General features: G+C 40.1%; 2 protein-coding genes across 2 annotated transcripts; both read right to left on the minus strand.

The window, feature by feature from the left end:
* Window positions 1-1,277: 1,277 nt before the first annotated feature.
* tmem184a (transmembrane protein 184a) lies at window positions 1,278-21,096 on the minus strand. The gene is made up of 9 exons (XM_085783849.1): window positions 20,628-21,096; window positions 20,126-20,347; window positions 13,776-13,941; window positions 12,776-12,866; window positions 10,737-10,812; window positions 7,027-7,118; window positions 5,456-5,625; window positions 5,160-5,357; window positions 1,278-2,475 (listed from the first exon to the last, which is right to left on the minus strand). Exons 2-9 carry the CDS (start codon window positions 20,345-20,347, stop codon window positions 2,246-2,248), a joined length of 1,245 nt encoding a protein of 414 aa, XP_085639975.1. The 5' UTR covers window positions 20,628-21,096; the 3' UTR covers window positions 1,278-2,245.
* A 1,110-nt stretch (window positions 21,097-22,206) lies between these two features.
* psmg3 (proteasome (prosome, macropain) assembly chaperone 3) lies at window positions 22,207-24,770 on the minus strand. Its single transcript, XM_085783851.1, has 3 exons — window positions 24,587-24,770; window positions 23,483-23,711; window positions 22,207-22,797 (listed from the first exon to the last, which is right to left on the minus strand). The coding sequence occupies exons 2-3, from the start codon at window positions 23,699-23,701 to the stop codon at window positions 22,645-22,647; spliced, it is 372 nt and encodes a 123-aa protein (XP_085639977.1). The 5' UTR covers window positions 23,702-23,711; window positions 24,587-24,770; the 3' UTR covers window positions 22,207-22,644.
* Window positions 24,771-27,609: the final 2,839 nt, after the last annotated feature.

Below are 27,609 nucleotides of genomic sequence, written 5' to 3' on the forward strand. Positions count from 1 at the left end.
CTGCTGTGTCTGTTTTTGTACTTTCAAATAAAGCTTTTTTCCCCCTATCTACAACTGCACAATTACTCCATTCAATATACAGTGGCAAGAAAAAGTATGTGAACCCTTTGGAATTTCTTAGTTTTCTGTATTAATTGGCCATTTAATGTGATCCGATCTACATCTAAGTCACAAGTATAAACAAACACAATGTGCTTAACCTAATACCACACAAAAAATTATAATTTTTCATGTCTTTATTGAACATATCCATTTAACATTCACAGTACAGGTAGAAAAAGTAAGTGAACCCTTGGATTTAATAACTGGTTGAACCTCCTTTGGCAGCAATAACCTCAACCAAGCACTTCCTGTAGCTGCTCATAAGAACTGCACAACACTAAAGGATGAATTTTTGACAATTCGTCCTTACAGACCTGCTTCAGCTCAGCCATGTTCTTAGGATGTCTGGTGTGAATGGCTAATTCCACAACATCCCTATTGGATTCAGGTCTGGGCTCTGACTGGGCCACCCCGAAAGGTGGATTTTCTTTTTTTGAAGCTACTCTAGATTATTTAGATAGCAGATTTACTTCAATGTTCAGGGACATTGTCCTGCTGTATCACGCCACACTAGCTGAGTTTCAGCTAGTGGACAGCCACCCTCACATTATCCTGTGGGAAGCCTTGATAAACTTTGTGAGTCATTTTTCCCTCAATGATGGCAAGCTGGCCAGGCCCTGAGGCAGCAAAGCAGCCCCAAACCATGATGCTCCCTCCACCGTACTTCACCTTTGAGATGATGTTTACATGCTGGTATGCAGTGCCATTTTTACACCAAAAAAATTCAGGCCTGCAATGGAAAGCAAAGCAATTCATGCAGAAAACTAGGGAATTCCAAAGGGTTCACATACTTTTTCTTGCAACTGTATGTGAGCTGCAGAAGCAAGAAAGAATTCATTTTATTTTCAGTGCCAAAAAAAGGGGCTAACATTTGCACCACTATTTTTCTTTTCATATTTGTGTAACGAGCTGTAGATTCATCTTTGCTTTCCCAGAAAGACAGCTATAATTGGCACGAGAAGGTATCAAAGTTCAACAAACTATTGCTACACAATAATTAATGTGGTCAGAAAGCTAGATGTCTCCCACATGACAAAAATACATTTAAGTGAAAAAACTTGCTCTCGGTTGTTTGTGCCTTTCTTTTCTTCTTCTGAATTGCACACATTAAATACATTAAGATCTTCCTGATTCATGATTCAAAGAACAATTTTGTTTACACGAACAAAGCATATTAAAACACCATAATTTACAACATTCAGATTCTGTACATGTTTCTCTTCATAATCCCTGGAAGATGGAATTATACGATGAAGAGTGGCGTGACCACATCAGACAAAAAAGGCTCTGCCAAAAGCATTTGTTATAGTGTAGAGGTTGCAAAAAGACTAATTGTGAAAGTCTGCTTCAACGGCTGTCTAGTTGCAGTGAATTACACTCCTTAGGATACTGGGAAAATTAATGAGAATAATACAACTCCCACTTTTATAGGGGACAGGTTTATCTAATTTGTCCATGCTGTAGTAGATACAAAGGATTGCAAAGTGCTACAGTCTGCAGTTTGAAGTGCCTGCTCCAAAACTAATGTGTCTTTGAAGGGATCCTTTCATTTGTCAGGAAACCATGCAGAGGAATGCTCAGCAAATACTTCAAACAAGCAGATGCGAGACAAGTCCATGAAGTGTCATCCCGAGCCGTCGCTGGCTTCACTGCTCCCCCACCTGGAGTCACATATTAATCATCTTCCCTTTGAAACTGACATGAATCAGAGGAACGAGGCTTCAGACGACCAGAGAGCGGTCGCTGACGTGATGACAGAAACAGAATCAGGATCAGGGACACTGCTGAACATCCAGCAGCATCGTTTGGAGAAAACACATAGCTCCAGACTTCTGATACAGCGGCGGTGACATGTCATTTTCCTACGGTTATGACTGCGTATTTATGTTGGCAGATCACTTCCCTGTTCACTGAGTCATCCATTTTAAAACATTATTAATAACATCCTCCTCTTCTGGGAGCTTAAATAATAACTCATTAAAATAAGACAGAAGTAAGCAGTCCATTTTAAATACTGTGATAAAGAGAATTAAACACCTGGATTCAATCCAGCTCTGTGTGAGATGCAATACAGCTGTTTCCCCAGGGGGTGAGGGATGGGGGTGGCAAGGACACAAACACCTGGATCTTGCTGGGAAAAAGCCTAGAATTCATCATCAGAGGTAATCAGCATGATTTTGTCAGACTTGCGGGAGCCCTTGCCGCCTGTGGCCACTTTTCCGTTGGCGCTGGGCTGGACCACCTCCTGCGTGGACTGCTGGGTGTACTGCTGGTAGGCTGGGGAGAAGTTGTGGATGGCATCCTGCACCATGTCCCCAGGGTTCATGGTCTCCTTCAGGCCGCTGGAGATGCTCTGCATTGGGGGGAGGTTCTCTGCAGAAACACAGGGACAGAGTGAGTTAATGGGTCACATCATAATAATAATAATAATAACTAGAAAATTTCCTCTCGGGAAATTTTGAATGGGCCACGGGAGCTACTGCGGGTTGTGCCATCTCTGTCAACATGGGAATCAAACCCACGATCTTAAGGTCAAGACAGAGCTGATCAGACCTGGCTCTAGAGTCTGTGTGTGTGTGTGACCTGTGTCAGTCTGATTTAGCTGTGTCTGTGTTTATAAACATTTAAACGAGCGCCATGGATTGTTTATGAAGTTAAATGATCATGGTCATTGATCAGGGATTGATCAAAAACTATATGACCTATCTTTTTTTGACTTACATGCAAAAATTTTGCGCAGTAAATCGCGACTTACGTCGCAAATAATTCGTACACTGTTGAGAAAAGTAATAGCACACCGATCCCGATCAGGACGCACATTTTGATATATAATTTGTCCTGCAACTCTTCGAGTTGCAGGACTAGTAGCAAACCGAAAGTTGGCCGGAAGTGGAAAAATAATAAGAAAAAATCCACACAATAACAGTAGTGCCCGGGCTTCGCCCGGGCACTGGTCCCTGCAGCTATTTCATAGCTGTTGGGACCAGTGCCCGGTGCGATTGCCCGTGGCCCTAATGATAATAGTTTCAATTTATATAGCGCCTTTCAAGACACCCAAGGATGCTTCACAATAACACAAGACACAAGAAGGACGCTTAACAATGACACAAGACAGGACAACATCATAGTGCATGTGACAACATCTGTAAGTATTCATCACATCAAATGAAGAAAACATTTCAACTGCAAATGCAACAAGATCTTCAAGGAGCCAATCCTGCTGAGCATTTTATATTTTTGCTCACCCCTGAAAACTTAATTTTATATCATAACCATTTCACAGTAACATTAAACATTTATTACACAAAATGTGCCATAATTTGGACTTTGGGAAAGAAATGAAAAAACAAAAAACAAAACATCAATTAGCTGTTTAAAAAAACTCCAACAACACTAATTCATGTTATCAGGATTGTTTGGGTGCATCATCAAAGTTTGATTCAAATGTTGCTAAAGCCTGATTTTTAACTAGTGAGAGAAGTGTAATTAAACATAACAATACAGAAAATCTCTGATGTGGAAAAAAAAATCAAATCATCAAACTTTGGCAGAAAAGTTTGTGTTCATCATATATGACACCATCACTTAAATTAAGAAGCTGACCGAGACCAAAAAGCTTTCCACAGTCTTTAAATAATTTATCCAATTGGGAAAATTATTTCTTTTGAGCAGCTTATTAATTACTTCACTAAATGCTCCAGTGCTTCTGGTTCTGTAAACTTTCCAAATTGTGGCATCGCAGCAGTAACATCAACCAATAAAAAAGATTAAAATCCCTAAATAGCCGTGATTTGTTTCTTTCACTGTGGCCTTTTCATGGGCAGCAGTTTACAAATGGACTGAACAGAATTCAGTCACAGCCACTCCACTGATGGTCCCTTTGCACCCAGCTGTGAGCCAGGTTGAATCATTTCCAGAACTAAAATGGTGTCCAAGGCAAGAAAGAAAAAAAATAAAATAGAGAGAGCCAGCAGACATCCACAGCCTTCTGTTTGGCAGTGCTGTCTGGACTGGATCAGAAGTGGCAAAGAGGAGGGCAAGCTGAGGTGGAGGGGGAGGTGTGGGGGGGGTTACAAGGCAGTTAGGCACGGTCTGCCGACTTTCTCCTTACAGCCTGGTCCACGGCGCTGAAGCAGAGGAATGGTAAACAAGAGGTGTTGCATCCTCTGCAATCACACACATTTGCTGCACCCGAGGGTGGGGGTGCAAACCCAGAGCTTCACCGTTAAAGTTCAGTCACAAAAGAAACGCAATAATCAGCTGCTATTTTTATTATTTTAACACTTACTGCACACTGTACTAACAGATTTCTTTCAGGAGGGATAAATGACAGTGAAAACTATTAATTCAATGTCATTTCCTTGTGCGATTTTTATCTTGATTAAATAAAATAAGGGGTCCAATCAAGTTAATGTGGACATTCCTATATTTCCATCATCACTTCTGCTACGTCTACACATTACACAGCTAAAGGGGACAGAGAGTTTCCTAGAGCAGGACAGGGAAAAAAATGGCCGAGTGATTGATGTCACTGTCGAGGGCTTTTCCCTCGGCTTCCATTTGTCTTTAACTTGGAGGCAGCATTGACGTCAAAGGGGTGCCACTCGCTCTCTGCTAGTTACTGTACTGTACTTTGAAGTCTTCCTCAGCTTTCCTCTGCTTTTGCTTTAATGACGACCGTCCTCTGAGCCATGTGCAACAATCAGCGCCCTCAGGCTGATGGCTACCCCCCGCTGACTTCCAGCCTGACTGACGCACAGATCACGGCAGCACCACATTCAAGTGCGAAATTGCAAATATTAAGAAATCCCAGCTTGGGTTTTATATGGATATATATAAAATTGAGGGATTTAATGTATAATATGCCTGATAAAATGAAGCAGCCTGGTCTAAACGGCTGCAAAAGAGGGATACAATTACTGGAAATACTTTCAAGCCGGTGTCAGTCCTTATTGCGTGGGGGTAGGAGAGGAACAATTAGCCCGAGTAGATATCAACATATTTTCAAGGCGAGGGTGACGGGTAATGAGCAGTTGAAGCCTCTCTACGGCGCTCACCTGGCACATCATTTTTTTTCTCCTGGTACACGGTGCAGGTGAAGGCATATCGGAGGGCGATGGCGGCAAAGAACATTTCGATGCAGATGATGAAGTTCTGCCAGCCTGCTGCCACCGTACCGGCGCCGACCTCTTGTCCGTCGATGTAGAGTGCGTTGGGTATGACCCCGCAGCGTTCCAGGATGGCGAGGACCATTCCTACAAAAAGCAGCGACATTTTTTCCACATCACATCATCAATTTATGCTTCACCTACTAGGGGCACTGATATAAGAAGGAGTAGAGAGGGGAACTTACCTTGCCAGAAGGATAAGAAGATGACAGATTTAATTGTGAGGAATTTGAGCACAGGTTCGTACGGCCTGAGCAGGTCACTGGTTGCGAAGAAGAAGAGGAAGAGAGCGTAGAGGGCCAGGCTGACGGAGAAGTTGTAGATGATTGTGATGTACAGGTATCCTCCATTCACGCTGTAAGGAAACAGACACATGTGGTGATGTTACAACCCTGCCACATCTGCGATCGTACGGCAAAAAAAAACTAAAATATTAAGAGTGTTTCATTCATGTTCTGCCTCCATGTATTTTACAATGGGCTGAATGAAAAAGAGTGCCAGCTCACATCTGATGATATTCTCAGCCATATTGCATGAACACCTGGAAACGCAGCCTTTTTGTCCCCGTCACAAACAAGCAATTAATAAATACTGTTTGTTCATGTCTGTCTTATTTCAGGGTGCATCTGATAAAAAAGGCAGATTTGTCTGTGTTTTATTGTCAGCCTGCCTCTCTACCCTCTCTGCATGCTGAAGAGCCTCTCTGAGGACTCAGCTGTGACTACACTAATTACTGCCATGCAGTAGAGAGTGCACGGTTGGATGAAAGCATATATGTAAACAATCTGTGAATCACCACCGCCTTGCTGCAGAGCTTTAAGAAAGACATGAAAAAGACAGTTATTTCACCCTGCTATTTCTGCTGTTGAAGTACACAGAGAAACAGGCGGAGGAGAACGTAATCGTGTCTATCCGACGGCTCGACGGTAAGAGGGTGACGATATAAAGCTGATATCAAACTTCTCTGTCTCAAGGCCTCGTTGAACTCTGTGCTTTTCCTGAGTCGTTCGGAAACAAGTGTTGTCACAGCTGAATCTTCAGTAAAAGATCCGGAGCTAAGAGGAGGAGAAGTGCTCCTGAAAATAAGTCAGACAGAGTTTATAGGCTGCAGATTTTATGGTTTTCGATTACACTCTTAAGACAATTTTATTGAACATATTACCCTCTCCATATTCTGTTGAGACCCTCAATGGCTCATGTGACTCACTGAAATACACTGAAATTAAATTTGTCATTCTAAAACTTATCCCCAGTCTATGCATCACTTGACATCCAAAAAAAAGTATTAAATGAAACAATACATCTCTCTTTATAATGCTGTGCTTCACCAGGTCTAATATACAGCTAGAATTAAGGGGCTTCATTTCAGAACATTTACTACATTTTGCAGAAAAAATGTAACAATATAATTCCCTTAGTCTATATTGGAAAAGTGCTGAGTTATTATTTGCAATATCGACGGTAGAGGCGAGACAAGAGATTATGACGAGGACGGTGATACACCTGGGCCAACATGCAGCAGAGCACTTGCAAAGTTCCTTCAAAGTTGAATCCCAGAACTTTCAGCTTGGAATAAAACCCCCTCTGCTTCAATTCAAAATGTTTCCATCATGCCTGCTGTGAGGAGGTGATATAATTATCTTCACTTGCAAATTGTTTCCTTGTGCATGTAAACAGCAAATGAGCCCACTGGCAATGGCATGGATGCACGAGATACATGAAGAATGAAATGCAATGAAAGAGAGATGGTGCTCACTTAAAATCTCCATCATGATATTTGCCAAAGGCCTGCAGGATGATGGTGATGGCTGCCATGATGGGTTTGACAACGCAGAACTGGAGCGTCGCCTGGAGAACACATTACAATTCAGTATGAGACACTCAAACAAGCAAGGACAACATGGAGGAGGAAGAGGAGGAGGAGGATGAAGGGGTATGAAGGGGCTCTTTGTACATCTAATCAGATGGAAAAGATCTCTAACTGCCCTTAAACCCGCCCAGTGGCATTTTCTCTCTTACCTATTCAGTACTCCCTTTAACTTTGGAAGTTATTACAATAATTTGTCATGTCTGTTGTGATTTGTTGTCTCTGTCTTATCTTAACAGCTGTGATTACGAGAAATAGTTTGACATTTGTGGAAGTAAACCTACGGTATTTTTGCTTCCTGGCAGTGAGGGAGGTGACAAGTACAAATATCTATCTTTCATTAAAACAAACTATGAGATAACACAGGTAATAAAATCCCCCTGTCAGCAGCTGTAAAGATTACTCATTAACATGTTACAAAACCTGATTGTCAAAATAACAATTCACAGTGTTACAGGAAGCTATACGCTGCCTCTTACTTTGGCAGTTAACTTCCTGGAGTCTCTACGGTTACTTGGCAACTGCTCAGAGCCAAGAAACAGCCCTGCCAATAATCCCTCATAAAACAGCAACTTGTTCATTTTAAACTTCAGTGTTGGTGCCGATTAAACAAATGAGATGTAGTTGTTAATTAGTGAGCTTTAAAGATGCTGCAGGGCGGCGGTTCCCTCACTCCCAGTCTTTGTGCTAAGCTAACTCTTGGCATAAAAAAAAGAACAGCACATTTCCTAAAATGTCAAACTATTAAAAGACTTAAAACACTGAACTTGAAAAGGTCATAAACTAACATAATGCAGTCTTTTCTGAAGCTGTCCTTTCTGTCCAAATAATGCCAAATAACTCGTCCTGATGTCTTAACTGCCGATGTGGATGGGGTCTGGCTGGTGGAGCTGCAGCAGTGATGGGAGTGTTTGACTTGATGAGCCAGAGGGAGGCTTTTGTGGAATGGCCGGAGAGCCCGTGGTGGGCTTTACAGAATGACATCAATAATCATTTATTTAACTGATTTACTTTGAAGCTTTTAGTCCTGACAGTCTGTGGTTGCTCTCTGCCTGTTCCAGTGCCAGCTTGTCACTGTGAATATCCTCAAAGCAAATAATTTAGCATGATACTTCCAGACACGCTTGATATTCAAAACACAATGCAGGTTCAGAATGGCAGTGGATTAAAAGTTAACTGTGGGTTGTTGTTTTTTGTTTTTTTTTGCCTCAAATTAATTCAAAGTCAGGAACTGCAGAGAGAAATGAACTTTAATACTAAGCTACATGTGTGAGATAGGATAAGATAAGAGGATACGGTATGTTAGTTCTACTGTGCATTTGTGTGATATGCCACCTTCACAGCAGATTGATTAACAGCTCTACTGCAAACTGGTGTATTAAGGGGTTATCAAGATTCATGACTAGGGGTGCCCCCATATTGATCGGTCGCTGATAATCTTTGGTTGATTTTCATTAAAAAGAACGAAAAAATAAACAGTGACGGAAGATTGGAATTAATGTTTTGAATCACCAGTCACCCTCAGTTGATGGGCTGTGGTGGTGTGTGACAGGCCACCAAAACCATACAGCCTGTCAGCCGTGTGTAACGTTTACAAAGCGGATGAGACTGATATGAATGCACGGCAAAAATTATCAGTATCGGCAAATCTCACTCAGAGATGATCAGTATCAACGGCACGCAATAGGAGCATCTCTCTTCATGACAGCTGGACTGTTTTGCAGCTTATCACCATTTTTTCATTATGACATATCACTGAGAATTCACAGATTGATATGACCTGAAGCATCTTCTTTCTGTTTTCATTTTCATCACTTCAGAGTTCACTGCAACAGTTCACTGGCAGCCACTATCGACATAGCTGTTTTTTTTATATTTCTCCTGAGTCCCAATTAACGGCAACACCCCTCAGCTTTGTGAATTAACAAAAAACAGAGCTCCGAAGCTGATCTATCCAAATTGATTTCACACTTTAATAATGAATCCACGCATCGGACCACAAGGCCAGTGTTTTTTTATTGTCCTTTTGCCTTCTGCTTCTCTCCCAGCATCTCTGCTGCTGTCCACTCTTGCATTTTTAATATTTACAAGAGGCCCTATTGATATAACTTCTTCTCAAGTACAAGATAATTCTTTTTGTGTGTAATCTTGATGTTTTCCCCTCTATGAAAAAATAAACAACCAGGACACAACAAACAGGATGATCCTGTCATTGTCAACAGGTGAGATACCGTGTCAGGTGTCGTGTCTGGTTTATGCTGATAAAACTGCTAAATTAATTGCTCCACAGGATTCAACTCATGTCCACTTTCAGGAAAATAAGGCCTTAATGTGACTTCAGGACATAAAACTGAAAATGTCAAAAAACAGTTTAAGATGCAACAGCTCACCTTATCTCAAAGGACCACCATAACTCTAAGCTGCTTTTCCATATCAGCGATTCATTTGTTGACCCCTCTTCTAATCACACACTAAAACTTCCCCAATATGTGCAAAGAATTTTAATGTATTTTACACTGGGAGTATCAGGTCCTTTCAGATCTTGTCCGATGTGTTGACTGTGATAAACTGTTGAGGATATTTTCAGCTCAGTCCAGGGAGACTTTACCTCATCTGAAGTCATCTCTCATCGAGAGAGCACGCTGTTGTTTTCTAGCTACAAGCCACATGGCCCTGTGATCAATATAATGGAGGCCTTCAGTAATCAAGTTAGAACAAATGAATATGCACAAAAGCAGCAAATCATTACTTCAAATCCAGTTAGTCCCTTGTTTCATGGGAGTTAACCTGCAAAACAGCATTTAATAACTTCTGAAGTGTTCGATGTATTGATTTCTGAAACTTTGCTCCATGAATGACAATGAGGGCGAGCTATTTTAAAAATCTGAAAACTCAGTGCTAAGCTGTAGCTCGGGGGCCTCAACTTTCACAGCACAGTCTCCACCCCAAAAACTACACAGAAACCGATGGGAGTTTTAGCGCAATGCACTTTTTAAAAATCTGCTGTACTGATCTTCAATTGACCTCTCATGGAGAATTATTCTTTAACTGTGTCTTCCAGAAATGCCACCAGAGAAAACTTGCAAAGTTTTCATTTTCAAAACACTTCACATTTGGTTCTTGTCAAGGCCTATACTCAGTGTTTATCATTTGCCACTTACAAAATAAAAGGAAAAATGTTTATTTCACCATTTATTTTGTTTTGAAGACATTTGAAGACTCAGTTCCAATTTTCATCAGTGTTAGACTAGGAGCTTGTGCAGCATCTCAGGCCTCAAGGAGAGAGCTGAGTGCTGACAGTTCATATCAACTCTGTGTATATTATCAAGCTGCTTTCACCTGGCCTCAGTCGCTTTTGTTTTCCCTTTTAAAAAAAACAACAAAAAACTGTGATGTTATCCTCTGTAAAGCACACAGCCAATTGCAACAGCTGTCATTTTTAAGCAGCCTGTAGATGTGGACAGAATTGTAATTTATAGCAGAGTGTTTTTTTCTTCTTCTTCTTGGTTTGATGTTTTCTTGTTTTCAATAAGTAAATTTATTTTTGTGGTCAAATAGAGCATCTCCAGAGCACAGATAAGGGGATGATTGAAGCTCACCTGTTTGCAGAATCTCAAAAAGCCAATGGAGTAGCTCATTCCGACGAGGCAGCAGGTGCCATACAGACAACTTGACCTGCAGAGGCAACAGAAAACAACGTGTTTATCATGTCAACACTGACACAACAGACGGTAAGGGTCAGACAACAGAAACATATACACAATGTGATACAGCCACACGACACAGTAACAAAGCACTCTTGCTTGAAATATTGATTTTTGACCTGGTGCCTATTTTTAAAATCGATTAATAATTTGGTTTTGTGGTTTGTAAACTGAATATCTTTAGGTTTTGGATTGTTGGTTGAACAAAACATCTAATCTATAGATAAAAAAAAAAAATCACATGACTAAACAGTGATAAAAGTGGTTTGTTTACTGTAGCCCTAGATGACATTACTGCTTCAGTTTATGTTGCTTTATGTTGACTCAGTTCTATAGACTTGAACACATCATTAAGTTACATGTTGGAGTAATAATACATAAAATTGAGACAATGGTGTCCATACAAAATTGCTTAGACAAGTCACTGTTAGCGCTACAAAAAAAGCCAATCATGTAAACTGACAGACAAGCTGCTTACACCAAACAGTGAACACTTATTAATTCCTCATCCACATACACTAAACTTCCATTTGGATTCATTTCTACCTGTTAATGCTGATGTCTGGAGCTGGAAGAACAATTTTAGTGAAGTAGGTCAAGGTGTCATGTGAGACAGTGGATTTAAAGGCTTCTTTGTATTATGGGGTGTTTGGAAGATGAAATGGCTCTAGGCTAAAACAGCGGCTCCAGCAACAAAGTAGCCACATTTACAATAAGTCAGAGTTCTTTGGTAGTGCTATTACTCCAAGTCAGTGGTGATGTGTTTAAAAGGCAGTTTAGGGGCTGAAATAAATTAACTGGTGAGAAAGTCTGTGCTCTGCTGTGAGACTGAACCTGGAGGCAGCAGCAGAGAGGACGATTAAGGACTGAACTCACCCTCAACTTTACACAACAGCAACAACTCCTAATCTGTGTGATGCTGCTGCACAGCACCTTCAGCCTCAACAACATCTTTGAACTATTTCCAGATGTGTGTGTGTGTGTCTGTAATTGTTTCATTTGTGTTCTTTTCCTTTTTCTTCAGACACTCAAGGTCGAAACCAAATCAACCTGAGCGCATGCAAATAAGAGCCTTGACTTCGAGTCAACATAAATTTGAGAAACAAATGAAGATTTGCCCACAGAATGAATCTGCTTCTAAAGCTTCATGGTTCTCTGCCTGGTCCCTGAAGAATTTATCTAATTCTGACCAGATTAATCCAACTTAATCTAGTTTATTCATGGGAACATAATATATTAAGTTGAATCTAGTACATGCAGTATGTACATTATTAAATAAAATATGACAAGGCTTATTAGGGCTGTGCTGCTTATGTGCTGTGAGGCTGTGAGCATGATAACAGTGTGCATTAGATATGTGACATAAATCATCTCACATGATGCCAGCTGAAAACATACTCAATATTCACATTCACATTCAACATAGAGAGAGTTCTCGCTAATTTAAGAAAGAAAACACTCATTGCCTATGGAAATCCTAAAGGACGTGTAAAGAGCAACTCAGCACAGTGGACTACTCTAAAACAAGTTGTAGGATTTATACCTCATCTCCCCAGGCTGGTGTTAAGCAATGCCATCGTTTATCAGGACTCAACATTAGTGTCTCCACTGTCTTAAGACTTTGGCAAAGAGCTGCTGCCCTGTGGCTGCGTCAGCCATAAAACACAGCCTATCGGGGGTGGTCAAAAGCTCAGAGATAAAGGATGACTGTCACAGATTAATACTGCACTTGTTTATTGCCAGCACTTTTGCTGTTGTGCTCACAGTAAAATGCTAATTCAAGGGCAGGGAGATGCACCTTGCATCTTTTGTGCTTGAGCATATGAAATCTAAACCATATCACTGTTCACACTACCGGTAATAAGCATTTATTACTTCAGAGTTCAACAAAATTAGGACATGTGTGCATGCAGGACTGAAATGAGAGCACTCACTCTATGGGCTTCCCTCGAATCTCGGACATGATCGCGCTCTCTCCTCCCAGATACTCAAAGGACAAGCTCAGGAAATTGTAAATGACAAAGGCTGTAAGACAAAGAGAGGAGTTACTTCTTTTTCCCACACATTCATTGGCATGATTTTAACTGCAGAATAATTCCTCATCACCCAAGTATAACTTCATTTGAAAGGTCAAATCATTTCAGGGGAGAACACGCCCACATGATAAAAAAATAATTAGTACTACATTTTGGAACAATAAATGTTTCAGTCCTTACAATAAGAAGCTTCCAAGGGTTCTGTGTCTTGGAAATCCCTTCCTAATCCTTTGTTGCTATTTAAGGAGGGATTAAGTGAAGCTAATGCAGATGGTGTCCAGTCAAGAGAAGGTTCATTATGTTTTAGCCGTGGCCGCTGGTGGTGTTCTGGTCTCACTGCTTTCTGATGCGCTTCACTATCAATCAGCCACAAAATTGGCCTGCAAACTGGAAACTAATCTCCTGAATAATGTATTTCCTACTTTTTCCCTTTCCCAAATTACTTGTAATCCATTTTACATATGATTCACCTTTGCCACTGTTGAAGTATTCTGGTCTTAAAGCTTCAAATACAGAATTATGGTAAAGCTGCATAAAGGCAATTAAACTGCTGCTATCTAATCTACCGAACACGGTTTACATAATATCTAAATATAGAAAAATCACAGCAGAATTACTCAAAAAAATGATTGAGAAAAAAAAAAAAGTTAAATAGATCAGACATAAAGAGCAAACTGTAGGCCTTTTCCCCCATTTGCAAACATAGTGAACCAAGGCGTGAAAAGAGATGCTTCTACAATTACACCTCCTAGAAATGCAACACCTCAAATAATGAGGTGACTGGTGTGAAAAACGAGTTTGGTGGGTTCCTCTTATTTTCCATCATAGCAGCTGTGACTGGTCAGGAAGGAAGCTACCAAGCAGGAAATTTAAAAAGGAGTTGGCATGTGACATTTACCTTCATAACAGTCCCGAACGGAATCAAAGTACACGTAGTACTGGTTGTTGCTAATGAAGAGCAGACTGAGCCAAGAATCGAAGGCGTAGACTGGCACAATGAACAGGATGCGGATGATGTAGCGCTGCTCATTGGGGACGGTGTAGGATCGAAGGTGTGTGTAGATCTACGTTGAAAAACACACGAGAAAACAAAAATTAGTAAACACATGAACATCTTGATTAGCACTTTTATAGATTCATGGAGCGGGGATATGAATTCAACCAATTTCTACTCATGATGTATGAGATTACAATGAAGCATGACATATGGTGAAGGGATTTTCACATGCAGGCTATTGTTCTGCAGACAGTGCCTTGGTAAACAGACTACTTTCTCTACAACATCACACAAGTAATATAACTTCACTCAGGCTGCAAATAAATTACTATTTAAATGATTATTTCTTCTGAAGGTTATTGTGTAAATTGCTTTTTATATATTCAACAGTTCCAAACCCAAACACATTTAATTCACTATGAAATAAAAGGGATATTTTAACATTTTGACAAATTTTAGGTTCATTACCTTTAATTGTCGGTGCAAGCTGTTTTTAGATTGGCGGAGTGGAGATGGAAGCTGCTCAACTAACGCAACGGAGGCGCACAGTATTCCCATGTTTCCCTCATCAAACTAAATACACAATCCAGCAACTCCATAACATTCTTGGACAAATTGTAACCTGCACATTCGCCATGCTGTTAAATAATAACGTATAATTATGTAACATTACGACACATGAGGCAAATACTAGGAACTACTTGCGCTTTTGAAGTCACTCTGCCGAGCAGCCGTGTCTGGAATGTAGTTCCGGCTACGCATTTGCCTCGAAAACAACTCTCGTATGTTACATTATTATTTCATAGCGTGGTGAATGTGCGGGTCACAACTTGTCCATGAGAGCATTTGGAGTTGTTGGATTGTGTATTTGATGTGGTAAAGGAGGAAATACCGCGCACCATGCAGAGCTCACATCTCTGCCCCGCTGATCTAAAAACAGCTTGCATTGACAATTAAAGGTAATGAACCTACTCCTAAAACTATAGGGATTATGGCAAAAGGTGAAGGACAGAGAAACAGAGAATGTGCCCCGTTTATAAGGAAAACTAGTCTGGTCATTTTTTCGCTGTCAAGAGACCCTAAGTGGAAGGCAGAGAGCCTCCATTCTCCTGGTAACAAGTAATTTAACCATCACAATTACTCTGAAGCTGTATAATTAAGGTAAAAATCTTGCTTAGTTCCTCTTTAAAAAATGTATTAAAAAAACAACAGTATAACTGGAGGGCTTTTCAACGAGCTTTGGGACTGGGCAGCAGTGATTAGTCTATCAAAGACAGAAAATATCAATAATAAGTTATCTGTACAGCAGCGACAGTAAGGCAATACAAACTCAAAAGGGTGTGATCAATGTGGAATTTCAGCCTCCTGAGGCCTGACAACAAACAGCCAAGCATGTTTTTATCTGGAGGGTATTATTTATGGCTACAGTCTAACCTTGCGTTCACAGCTCTGTCTGTGTAAAGATCCGTCACTGTGACATGCAGCAGCGACAGAGTGGCTGTCTAAATTGTTGTATATTGTATAGTTTTCTTCTTCGGACGCATCTCTCCCTCTCTCCCCCCTCCCTTATCTTCCCTGCTTTGCTTCTTATGTCTTGTCCTGTCTTGTCTCAAACTTCGGGAGCCTCTCTCCGCATTGCTCTCCAAATTTAAATCATGGAATTGGTCAACTGGTCTCTCAACGCAATTGACAGAATTTTCTCGACGACTGGTTACATGATGGACTGGTGGAAGAAGTGGAGGGTCATGTGCCTGGTGATTCTTTCCGTTGAGGTCATCGAGGACATCTACATATTCGGGACCATGATAACAGGTTATCTGCTGATTGGATTAAGCATGGCCCTGGTGTATCGAAAAATTCGGAAGACGGTGACAGCAGTCCAAAGCCCCATGAAGCTACATGATTGATGGGGTGGGCAGAGCTGTTAGCACTCAGACTGTGGGTATAAACTTTATAAACCGCAACACGGAAAACGAATGGATCGATTTGGAGGCAAGAATGGACAAACAGAGTAAATCGTGTCTATTGGAATGAATGCGACTACTCGTCCTAACCCAAACAATCATAATCTAATCTGCATTTAATGCTGGAACAACTCCCCCAGGAGATCGCTGCAGTGAGACGTTCTGTATTCCTATTCCTTCCCTCCCTTCTTCACGGACACCTGTTGATTGTTGACTCTGTTTGGGACCCGATTGAGGACGTCTCCATGGCAACCTGCTGTGTTATTGCGATGACATCCTGCGAACTGAGGCTAGACGAAGCGACTCTCCAGGCATATGTGCACACACGCATCCATGGACACTTACACACATGCACATATGCAACACACTCCCCTACCTCCCATCCCACGCCTTCGCTGTTGTTTTGAGTTCTTATGTTGTAAAGTGTGCTCATATACTGTATGTATTATGCTGCTGAGGTTTTATTTTTCCCGGTCCCACACTGTACTCCCCCACAGGAGCATAGTCTGGGAGCTGCTTTTCCACCCCTCCCCTCTCCTCCCGCATCCTGTAATGTCTGTCTTATTGTATGTATTGCATGCTGTATATGTACGGACGGGTTGATTGCTGAAATTTTGCTGTACTTCTGTTCAGTGACAACAAAGGCTGATTCTTCTTCTTCCTCTTCTAAAGTAAAGAGATCACCCAGCGTCCATTTTAATGAACTCCCAGAGTAGAGACTGGCTGCACCTGACCTTATATTATACAGCTCCAACTTCCCTACGGATAAAGGCAATAGGATCCATAAACAAACTTTATTTTCAGAAAGCTGATTAAAGACCTTTAGTTTTCAACACACACACTCACACAGAAGGAGAGGAACAACTCTCTTGCATGCCCCCATATGGCCTCCATAAAGGTAATGTAATGCAGATGACAACATTTAGGGGAGTACACATAGCATATGGCAAAAACCTGATTATCATTCATTTCATTGACCTTTAGATTTTAGACGTTTTTACACACATCTTGATGATGAATTATAGTTTTTAATCCAGACTGAAATGTACATTGCCACTGACGCAAGGACGGGATTATCCATACTGACCCAAGCAAATATGTTTTCAACAGAGTGAGTAAAGCACAAGTTGTCACTCTTGGTTCTCTCGGGTAATATGAAAAAAAAAAAAGCTACTGCAACCTGAAACTGCCACAACCTGGAAACATGTCAATAATTGCTATTATGGTATAGTATCTGTGAGCAAATAAATAAATTACCTTCTGATAATCCCAGGATCGCTTCAACTGAATAATGAGTGGATTAAACTGAAAAAAAAAAAATCAAATTGTCTCTCCTCACTGTCCCTGTTCAGATTAAAGCAATCATGCAGGGAAAGTCTTAATGTGACACTTATTATAAAACCAAAGCATGCTACTGTAGGGAGCATTATTGCGATACCAGAGATGCCGCCATAATGACGGAAGACTCATACATCTGTAAATATTCCCAGTTATTCAGGTCATGGTGTTTCTATGTGTTCCTAACTTGACCTGCTTTAGGTTCCTGTCGGCATTCCACTTCTCGTCTGAAAACTTCAACCTCCAGAAAGTTCAGTTGCCTTCGTGCAGTGCTTAGAAAGAGTGATGACTCATTCTTCATAAAAAAGAACCAATCAACATAATCAAGTCTAGTTTCTCAGTTGATCAAGAAGCTTATTACCCATTTGGCAACTAATAGTGGGTGAGGGGGCACTCCAAGTAATCACGTCAAGCTCAAGCCACTTTTGAATAATGACTAGAACTCTCTAAAGAGCAGGGGGAAACAGAAACAATTAGATATTATATTCATGGCATGGTGGTATACCAACAGAGAATTTATCAGCAATTATTTCTATAACAGATCGGCCCTTTTAAATCAATCATATCAACAATAATTAATAATCAATGATCCAAATATTGGTTAGTTTGCTGCTATGTTTTCAACTTCTAGCCATTCCTGAGCACTTGCTGTACACTGAGTACAATTAGCCATAAGGTCTTGAAAATAAGGATAAAGAATGATCACAATATCTTCTCTTTATTCTGTTATTTCATAATCATAAATGTCTTCAGACTTGTGTTTGTGACCAAAACCTAAAAAACATCTATTCCAAAGAGCGAGTTAAATGTTAGTCCTTAACATCCACAGTCTAACTCTAATCAACACATGCAGCTTGATTAAATGCCCATTAGAGGCTGCACATTAAAGCCTGATGACTGTGAGGGTGGGGGAGTGATGTATATGGCCATCTCCACATGTGAAGTGGAGCAGGCTACAGACTGATGTCCTCCATTTACTGGAAAAAAACAATGTCCTTCCTGAATCCATAATGCTGACCTGACAGTTGCCTGCTGAACCAGACTGGTAAATAGTTCAACCGAGGCCAAACAATCCTGCACAAGTCGAAATTGTCACTGATTTCAGACACCATTAAGACATCTGTTTACATCCCATATGCCTACATAATTTCCTGAAAATATCATAATGTTAAAAGAAAGTGATGAAAAATCCTGGAGCTTGAACACACCAGCAGATCGGCACCAGAGTTTAATGGGTTCTTCCCTGACCTGTGCCTCATCCCTCCCGCCATTTAGATGCAAATCGGTTCAATACTTTTTTACATAATTCTGATTACAAACAGACAAGTAACAACAACCAAACACATGTGGAAGCAAAATCTCCCCAGTAAAGGTAATAATATATTCAAATACATTTCTGCTTTTTCTGCATTTGCCTATTATTGCCTCACAGTAACAGTGGATGAGGGGCAGGTGTGTCACACATTTTGAAAACAATCTTAAAGAGAAATGGTTGCACATATCGTGACTAAACGGAAGTGCCATATGCAAAACATGACGCAACTATACTGTAGGAGATATAGGTGCAGTCTGTTGCTCTTAATCCCCAATGCTTCAAGTTGCAAAGGGACCAATAAGCCCTCCAAGAAAAATGAGCCTCCACTCCGGAAAGCACTGGCGACTTTACAGCAAAGAGGATCTAAGGTCATTGTCTATCTGTGTTTAGTATTCAGAACGTGAGTTTCAGAGTCTATAGCAATCCTCTGGAACCAAGTCAGATGAAACACCACCAGCATTGCAACAATAACCCTGCAGACCATTTCATTCAGTGTGATAGAAAAGGATGCCTGTTGGAAACCTGCTCCTTTCTCCCTGTGGTACACTTGCTGTTTATTTGCTCAATTAAAATGTCTTGCTGCCAAGTGTTTGGCCAAACAAGTAATACATTAAAAAGATAGAAACCAATTTGCTGGATGTTGAGTCACAAATCCCTGAACAAGGTTTGTTTTGTTGGATCACAGGATGCAACATGCTGATGAATCATGGGGATGCTAAAGGTATCAGAGCTAGCCAAACAAAAACTAACTAATTACACGATACATGAGATACAGCCATGCATGTAAACATAAACAAGTGTATGGCCAGCCCGAGGCTGTTGAATAGATGCATGTTCAGTACAAGGGTTATAAAACCATTAACTAAATCTGGGAGCCATTACTGTTGCAGAACATTAAAACTGCAGCGAAGAAGAAAACAACAACCTCATCCTTTATAATGTTGTAAAATGTTATCTCAATATCAATTGATTTCCCTGCTGATAATACACTGCACCCTACTGCATTCTCTGCAAATGATAAAACCATAATGATAAGCTATCATCTGCGCACAGTGGGTAACTCACCCACACATAAGGGAACGCTCATTTACAACAGCGATGAAATGGATTCTGGGTAAAGGTGGCCTGTGTCGAGCCATTTATTCTTCTTAACAATCTTTTTTTCTCCCCTCCACACAAAGAGCACTCACTGTCTATTGTCCTTTAATCAGCTAAAGGCGTTTCATCCATTTTAATCTGATAGCCACGGTCAACTATTAAGTAAAGCAAAACATCCCCACAATGCACTGGGGCAGTGGAAGTACAAAGTAGAAAGAATAATACCTGCTGGCAAAGGAAGGAATAGTTTATGACTAGATAAGACAGAGCGTCATATGGAAATATCTGAGCTGCGACACTGAACTAACTGCACTGTGCTGTAATGTAATATAGAGGGAGGAATTTGTTTCTGTCCTCTAGCAAGGGAGGTGCAATCTGTCAGTCTGCAGTCGTCTCTGATTACACATTTACATCACAAAGTGCTAAATACTTTGTGGCTGTATTGCTCACTAGTGCTATGAGATGCAGTGATTTATGCTTCTTCAGGCAAGATAATCTTAAAAAATTATAGACTCCAGCTGAAGTGGCAAACTCACCTGGTGGCACGTTATGAGCAAGGCCGACCAGACAAATATCCCCGACAGAGCCTGTGCAAACGTTGTGCTTAAAAACATCTGGTCCTCTATGATTGTGCCATTGCCAGTTCGGAGGATGGTCATGTTAGAGATGTCTGACTTCTCTGGGAGGACTGGTGAAGGCAGGTGCACAATTGTATTATTTTCTCCTGATGAATCCATGTCCCCCAAAGAGATGTTCATCTGAAATAAAAGAGAAAGTAGGCCTAAATAAATTATATAGGTGACATACAAGAACACTTCCTCTGTGGGTTTAACTACGTGCTCCCCAGTGGGTTAGTTCATACTTCCTGTTGAGCACAGAGCCAAACCCGGATTATACTGTTGTTTTAACTGTCAACATACAAATAGAAACGACTTCACTGTGTACTGTGTACCTACTTGTGACAGACTTCACTACAAATGGTGTTCAAATGACCTTATCCTTGATATGCGCATTCTTTACCGGTGACAAACAACTCACCTTTTCACGGGGAGGGTGGAAGCAGCTTTATCCCGTTTAGATGACACCGTGCACACACACAGTCCAGGGTTGTCACTTGTCACAGCTCAGCGTTACAGCACCAACATCCACAGGAAATATCTTCTATTAAAAAAATAACCAACCGTGGGCATTTGCTGCAATTTACTTACGGCCCGTCGACTTCATCAGCGACGGGTTCAATGGACTTGACTTCCTTGTTTGAGACAGGTGCCTCAGCGAGGTCGAAGTCCGCACAGTCGCAGCGTTAAAAACTCGAGATAAAACCGCTCATAACAACCGCAGAAAGAGAGAGACAGCGCATGAATCTGTGGCGTCCACTCCGCAGAACCAGAGAGAAGTCAAACTTTCAGTGTAAACGACGGGGACTTTTTTTCTATCCTTGAGCGGTGAGACGGAGCAGCAGGATAAACAGGTTGGGCACAGAACAGGTGAACGGATCACGTGACCAAAGCTCCACGCATGTCGTCACCACGTTTCCTGCTTACAGTGTCATAGATTTTTTAAAACTTATTTATCACCTAAAGTAGTAAATTTACACAGTCATATGGCCGGATTAAAATCTTGAGGGGCCCAAGGGCTAATATTTTTTGTTGGGCCCCTGCTCACCCCCCTTTATAATAAAGCAAAAAAAAAAAAAAAAAAAAAAAAAAAGTAGGCCTAATGATATAGTGAAGTAATTCCTGGTTGTAAGCTTACTCTGCTTAAACTGTTAAATAATACAATCTTGCCTGAGGTTCTCCATGTTAAAGCTGTTTCATAAAATATGACTTATGACTATTTACTTATTTTTTCTCTTCTTTTCTTGTTTTGCTTATCACAATTTATCTCAATCCATTTACCTTTTTGCTGTTTTGGGTCTTCCCTGTCTTTTGCTATGTCATGTCTTTATGTTTGCTTAATGTTTTTTTTAAAAGGACATCAGCAAAAATAAATATATCACTTAACTTATCAACAATAACTAATAAACACACACACTAACACGTATAAACAGTGCACAATAAAACAATCTGTTACAAGAATTTAAAACAGGGACATATATTTGAGCTGGACCAGTTGACAAGAAACAATCTGCTATAATTTTGACATTTAGTCTTTTGAATGATTTTTGTGCTTGAGAGTATCAAAACTATATAGACCAAAGATTTTTTATAAACCAAAATCAATAATCAAGACAATCAGACAGATATTTAAATTCAGCAAGGACACAACTATCCCAAATCAGTCAAACTATAGAAATGTTTATTACATCTTTATACTACAATTATACACTATATTACAAAGTCCAGAGGATAATGTAAAACATGACTGACATAGGATGTGTTGGAAATGTGCTGAGGGAGACTGAAGGGTTGCTGCATTGTGGCCTCTGTAATACTGCTATAATTGATGAATGAAGCAAAGACCTCGGCATGATTAGAAAAGGCCTGGCCCAATTTTCCACTTGGATGGAAAGATTTGTGATACTTAAAATGTTGATCGAGTGCTAAACCCAAATTATCCTTCACTGGAGTGGAGATGACTGAGCTGCTTTTGTTTCAAAGACAGAAAAAAAGACAACTTTTAGAAGAGACCTGTTTTATTTCTGAATCATCCTCAAGAGATAGTTCTGAATATTTAAATATTTAAACATTCAAAAGTACAAAAATAACAGTATTAAGTTTTACAAACTTGGAATAAAAGCTGGAAGGTCAAATATATATTTTACACAGTGATATAACTGCAGCTATTGGCCAAGCATAACTTTGTCATTGCACACCTCTTCAGTTTGTGAGAGCACAGTGGCCTGCAGAAAACCAGATAAACTCAAAATTGCGTTCTTGGTAGGAGACATTCCTTCCTATTTCAACGAATCAAAGGAATCAGAGTGAATGACATCGGACCTCAAGCCTCAAGTTTCTTCAACTACAAACCAGTATTCAGACACACAAAAAGACACAACAGAAAAATGTGACAATGGAGGCATCCCAAGGGCTATATGTCCATTGTGTTGACCAGACTACCAGACTTTACAGCTTTTAATGACCTCTTTCATTTGTTTCACTGAATCTATGGAGGAATCCTTTAGTGCCAGTCCCAGTAACACAGGCCTGTTGCCAGCTTCTTGTGACACAAATGTTGCCAGGTTTTTGGCACAGACATGCGTCAGTGGCTGAAAACAGAAACACAAACGAGGTTATTAGATCATGACACACAGAAATGCTGCTATGTAACATGTTTGCATCAGGAGAAAACTAAAAAGTGATTCTTTGAAGCGATTTCGATTTCTTCAGAGTAAATAGTTATAATTTTCCATTAGTGACATGGCGCATTATTGGCGGGTACTTTTACAGAAAACAATATCTGCAAATCTTACTATGACTTGATTCTATTTCAGTGAAAAACAGAAAGGTGGCTGTGGCAGATTCTTCTATAATCCAACAAACCAGATTATAAAAGAGATGAAGACTCCCTGTTGAGACATTACACACTATATAACACAACAGTGTTATGTTATTGACATATTATTTTTTATGATAGTGTTGTTTACAAGATAGTGTAAGTTTTGCCAACAGTTTTGTCAACCGCACGATAAAATACTGTTTTAATCCATTTCTACTGATGATTCCAGCACAGTGTGCTAGTTTGAAAATGACATGCTCATGCAGAGATTAAATGAGTTTTCTTGTGTAAATAGTAAAAGGCCTGAAAATATCTAATTTTCCCAATCTACCAGAGCAGGTCAGAACCAATCTCATCTGCCCTTTCACAGTATGAAATGAGTTGGGCCGAGTCTGTCTGATATCCCTCGATACCCACTGATACATTATTTATCTCAACAGATTCATCCAGCGTACCTCGTCTTTGCCCAGAAGCACTTTGGTGGAGAACGTTGGGGTGCTGATATCATTAGACCTGGAGTCAGGTGTGACGGATATCAGTGTCCCAATTTTGCCGTACTGAGTGAGAACTACAAATATGTAATTACTAAACTCTGTACAGACGACTTGTGTTGAAACTCCATTGACGTCTTTCTCTGTCTGTTTCGACCTGATGACGGGCTCGGGAGAAGTCATAGTGTTAATCCTAGGGAGAGAAAAAACAGGAAATGGTACATGACATGAGTATTATTATTATTATTCAAAAGATACCACACAGACACATTTTCTGATTAAGAATGTTGGCACCATGAAAGGTTTGACATTTATTTGTGGCTATAAATAATGATTATTTTTATACCCATTAAAACCCATCATGGTTTGGTAAACCCCAGAGTGATTTCATTAGATGTTTGTTCTGCAAACTAATGGTAACCTATATCACATTATATCACATTTACTTTGACAAAGATGATCATAAAGGTGGAAGTAGATGATATCAGCCAGTATTTGTCAAACTGCTGATTGCACATTGCAAAGGAACCCCCCACTGTCAGCTAACTTCATTGTGCTGCATTCTTGTAAGAAGGATTCATTTTAACAGAATTTATACTAATTTATACTGTTGATTGACTGATCAAATGAAACACTTTTAATACGTTTTCTAGTTAGATTTTTCCCCCCTGCTTTTATGGCAAGAAGCTTTGCCTAAGGGCTGGAGTACTCGCGAAAACACCCTGGAGCTCAGGCATGAATTCAGTCATTAACTAACTGTCCTCAAATAATAAAGGGATTTCAAGTTAAAGACTGATTGTATAATCTGTACTACAGCACATTATTAGCTGCTAAGTAAACACGCCTAACGGCGTCAATGGGGAGTGGTAAGAGCACACCCACGATGAAAAAAAGGCACGTCCTACCAGCTTCAGTGTGATTTTCAGTTTTATTATCCCTGCATGACAGAGAAGTGGGCAACTACTCAGATGCTAACATTAGCTACACAGCTACTGTACTGTTAGCTCCGGTAAACATGGCAACAGTCGACACCCTGATCAGTGTCTGGTTGAAATGAAATGTCCTCACCTCGTGTCTTCGTCTGTTTCACGGTGCAAAACTCGTTTCTGGGCTGAATCGTTTCACTTTCCACAACTTCTGCAGCGCTCAGTCATCCACTGCCCAGTGTCCAGTCCACCATGAAAACAAACCGAAACAAACGTGCCTCGCTTAGTGCAGCGTGCGCCGGGTGCCTTCTGCGTGATGACGTACACCGACGTCAACAGAATTATACCATCACGCAGGCTTAAAATCATACAAGACATGAGTAGTTGTATAACATTTCACTACTTTGGTGTTATTTTCTATTTCCAGGTATGTTTTAATTCCTATTGTCATTTATAGATTTCAGCAGTAAAGTGGAATAATACATAACCATTACGGACTTTTTCTAAGAATGACCAAAGCAGTGACAGGAATGACATTTATGTACTCTGCACTTATAGGGATGATTCAGATGAATCCATTTTTGCCACTTTATATTTATACTAGTCTATACTACAAGATGGCGAGAAATCATGTAGTTACACTCAACTAACTATATTTGACAGATGAGTTGTTGCAGAGACATTTTCTGTTCTCTGTAGGCTACTTTTAACTGAGACGGTTGGTGAAAAAGAAAAATTTGGCTGATCTCTTTTTTTCATTTTCTGCCTGAGGTTTGCAGCAGACAGGAAGATAAAAAAAACGTACAGATAGAGAGCACATTGTGTGTCTTTTTGTTTTCCTCACAGATAATTATCAAGGTTTCTGCATTGTTCACAATACTAGATTATAGCCGACTTAATTTGCATAGTTAATTTTCCCAGAAACTGTGGTTTCCAATTTAGTGTAATTTAACTGAGCTCCAATGAAGCATTATCAACAGTAGATTTCCTTTAGTTTAAAAACAAGTAGATCCTCTGACCTGTTGCATTTCATGTTACATCAATATTAGGTAACAGAAACGGCTCGCTCAACCCACAGCAAGAAACCATAGAAGCGGGACGTTTTTGATTAACTGTCAATGGAGCCTTAATTTTAGGAGCAGATCAGTCTTACTGCTTATTTATTTATTTAGATTTTTAGCAGAGTTTTATCAAATAGTGGCACTGCTCTCGTGCCCTTTGTTTACCAGGATTTGATTTGATTTGATTTGATTTGATTTGATTTGATTTGATTTGATTTGATTTGATTTGGATCCCCATTAGCTGATGTAGTTTGCATCAACTATTCTTCCTGGGCTCCGATCAGACCAGGAATAAAATATTCAAAGCATTATATGGAGGGAATAGAGTAAATAGTATGAATTTTAGCCTGCTTGATTCCATAGGTGGTGCAAAGACTGAGTTAATAGCAACAGATGTAGAGTAAGTATGGAAGAATTATTCGCTCACAAAATGTTTCATTTCATGTACATGTGTGATGAAAACCAACAAGAATACACCTGCAAGCAACAGCATTTTACCTGAGCTGTATTAGAGCTGTATTGAAATGGTATGCAGGCCAAGGAGAGTTTAGCAGGTCCCCATACTATATATTGGCTACAGATGGGCAAGCACAGCAGCCACATCTGCTTTTACAGCCGCAGACGAGACGAGCACTTGAGGGATTTTCACCGTTTAGCAAAAGTGCTTGTATGACTTTTTTTTTTTTTTTTAAGGTGAATGTTGGACTCCACTGAAGTCTGCAAGTGCTGCATCAGGCTGATCCGAAAGGAGCCATCCCATATGAACATGACACATTCACAATGTCAAATACAACCGGCTCAGCGGAATTGTTATGCGCTCTGAGTAGGCAGCAGTAGGTATGAAATTGGTTGGGCCGCTCCCTTTCACGCGCTGGCTGACCATCTGTGTCCTTGACTGATCATTTTGATCTAAACAAAATTGTAATGCAAATATCAATATACAATATTTCAGCATTGACATTCAGATCTATTTGGTAAAGTGTGCGTCGCATCCATATGAGTGAGAAATCACAAGCTTGAACTGGAAGAGCAGAGTTTAGAGTCTGACGGTACAAAGGGAGAGGGTGGAGAAGAATCTGAAAGCACAGACTATACGAGCGGATATATGCACATGTTCTTGCTCCAAACTCATAGTGACACTTTAATATCTAAGTCAATAATGTGAATGCAAAAGTTCAGACTGATAACAGAAAAAGAGACCCCCCTATTTATCAAAAATAAAGCAGCTTCAGACTGTTCCATTACTGTGTGTCATGTCTCTGATGTGCTGGGAATATATATAAGTTCATGCTGGGATTTTGTTCACTTTTTGTTTTTGTTTAGAGTCACACTTTGTACCAAGACATGACACCTCAGAGAAGCCTTGCATGTCCTTCTCTTTAATTAAAGGTCATGCTTCATGTGGTCATGTTTCAAAGGTGAGTTTTCAAATGTGCCAAAACGATACAGAAGGAAGGCAGCGAGACACGATGTTCATCCAATCAGGCCACAGCGAGGCAATGAAGACGTTTAATTAATGATTACATCATAGTATGTGTAGTGTTAACTCCTTGCAAGAAGACATTTCTACATACACATGTGTGTAAACATGTCCCCCATGGCGTTTTTTATACATCATAGATTAAAGCACACCAGACCCACTTTACACCAGCTACATGACATATTCATAAAGATGCAGCTTGTATTAGTTCAGTTAAAATGTCCTTGTGGCTCTCGTTACTGTAGTTAACATCTACTATGCTGTATGTTGTGAAGCGGTTTCTTACATCTCATACATGAACATTGTTTTTCATTCCATTTTCATTTTCCATGTCATTGATTTTGGTTGAAAATGTCTAAACACACAAATGTTAGCCGCTGCTGCTGCTCAGGAAAAGAAATTCAAAACTAGGTCACACCAGGTTTAACCAGTGGGTCATAAGGATTTTTTTTTTCATATTAGAAAATACTGCTGTAGCTTTGTAATGAGTTCTACTTTCATATTACTCATTCCATGTAATATTTCTTTGCATATTACTAAGGGCCTTGCTTTGCATAATGAATTACAGCAGACTCACACTAATGGCTACAGTGGCTGTTTCACGAGTTCAAGGGTCCTTGAGCT

This window comes from Trachurus japonicus, chromosome 8 (genome assembly GCF_045865225.1).
Source record: "Trachurus japonicus isolate A0001 chromosome 8, Traja_1.0".
NCBI lineage: Eukaryota > Metazoa > Chordata > Actinopteri > Carangiformes > Carangidae > Trachurus > Trachurus japonicus.

Coding starts and splice junctions, on each gene's coding strand:
- tmem184a (XM_085783849.1), bottom strand. CDS start 20,347: ATGAACATCTCTTTGGGGGACATGGATTCATCAGGAGAAAATAATACA. Junction 12,867..13,775: donor CGTTCGGGACTGTTATGAAG/GTAAATGTCACA, acceptor TTTGTCTTACAG/CCTTTGTCATTTACAATTTC. Junction 7,119..10,736: donor TTTTGAGATTCTGCAAACAG/GTGAGCTTCAAT, acceptor TGTGTTCTCCAG/GCGACGCTCCAGTTCTGCGT.
- psmg3 (XM_085783851.1), bottom strand. CDS start 23,701: ATGACTTCTCCCGAGCCCGTCATCAGGTCGAAACAGACAGAGAAAGAC. Junction 22,798..23,482: donor TGCTTCTGGGCAAAGACGAG/GTACGCTGGATG, acceptor TTCTGTTTTCAG/CCACTGACGCATGTCTGTGC.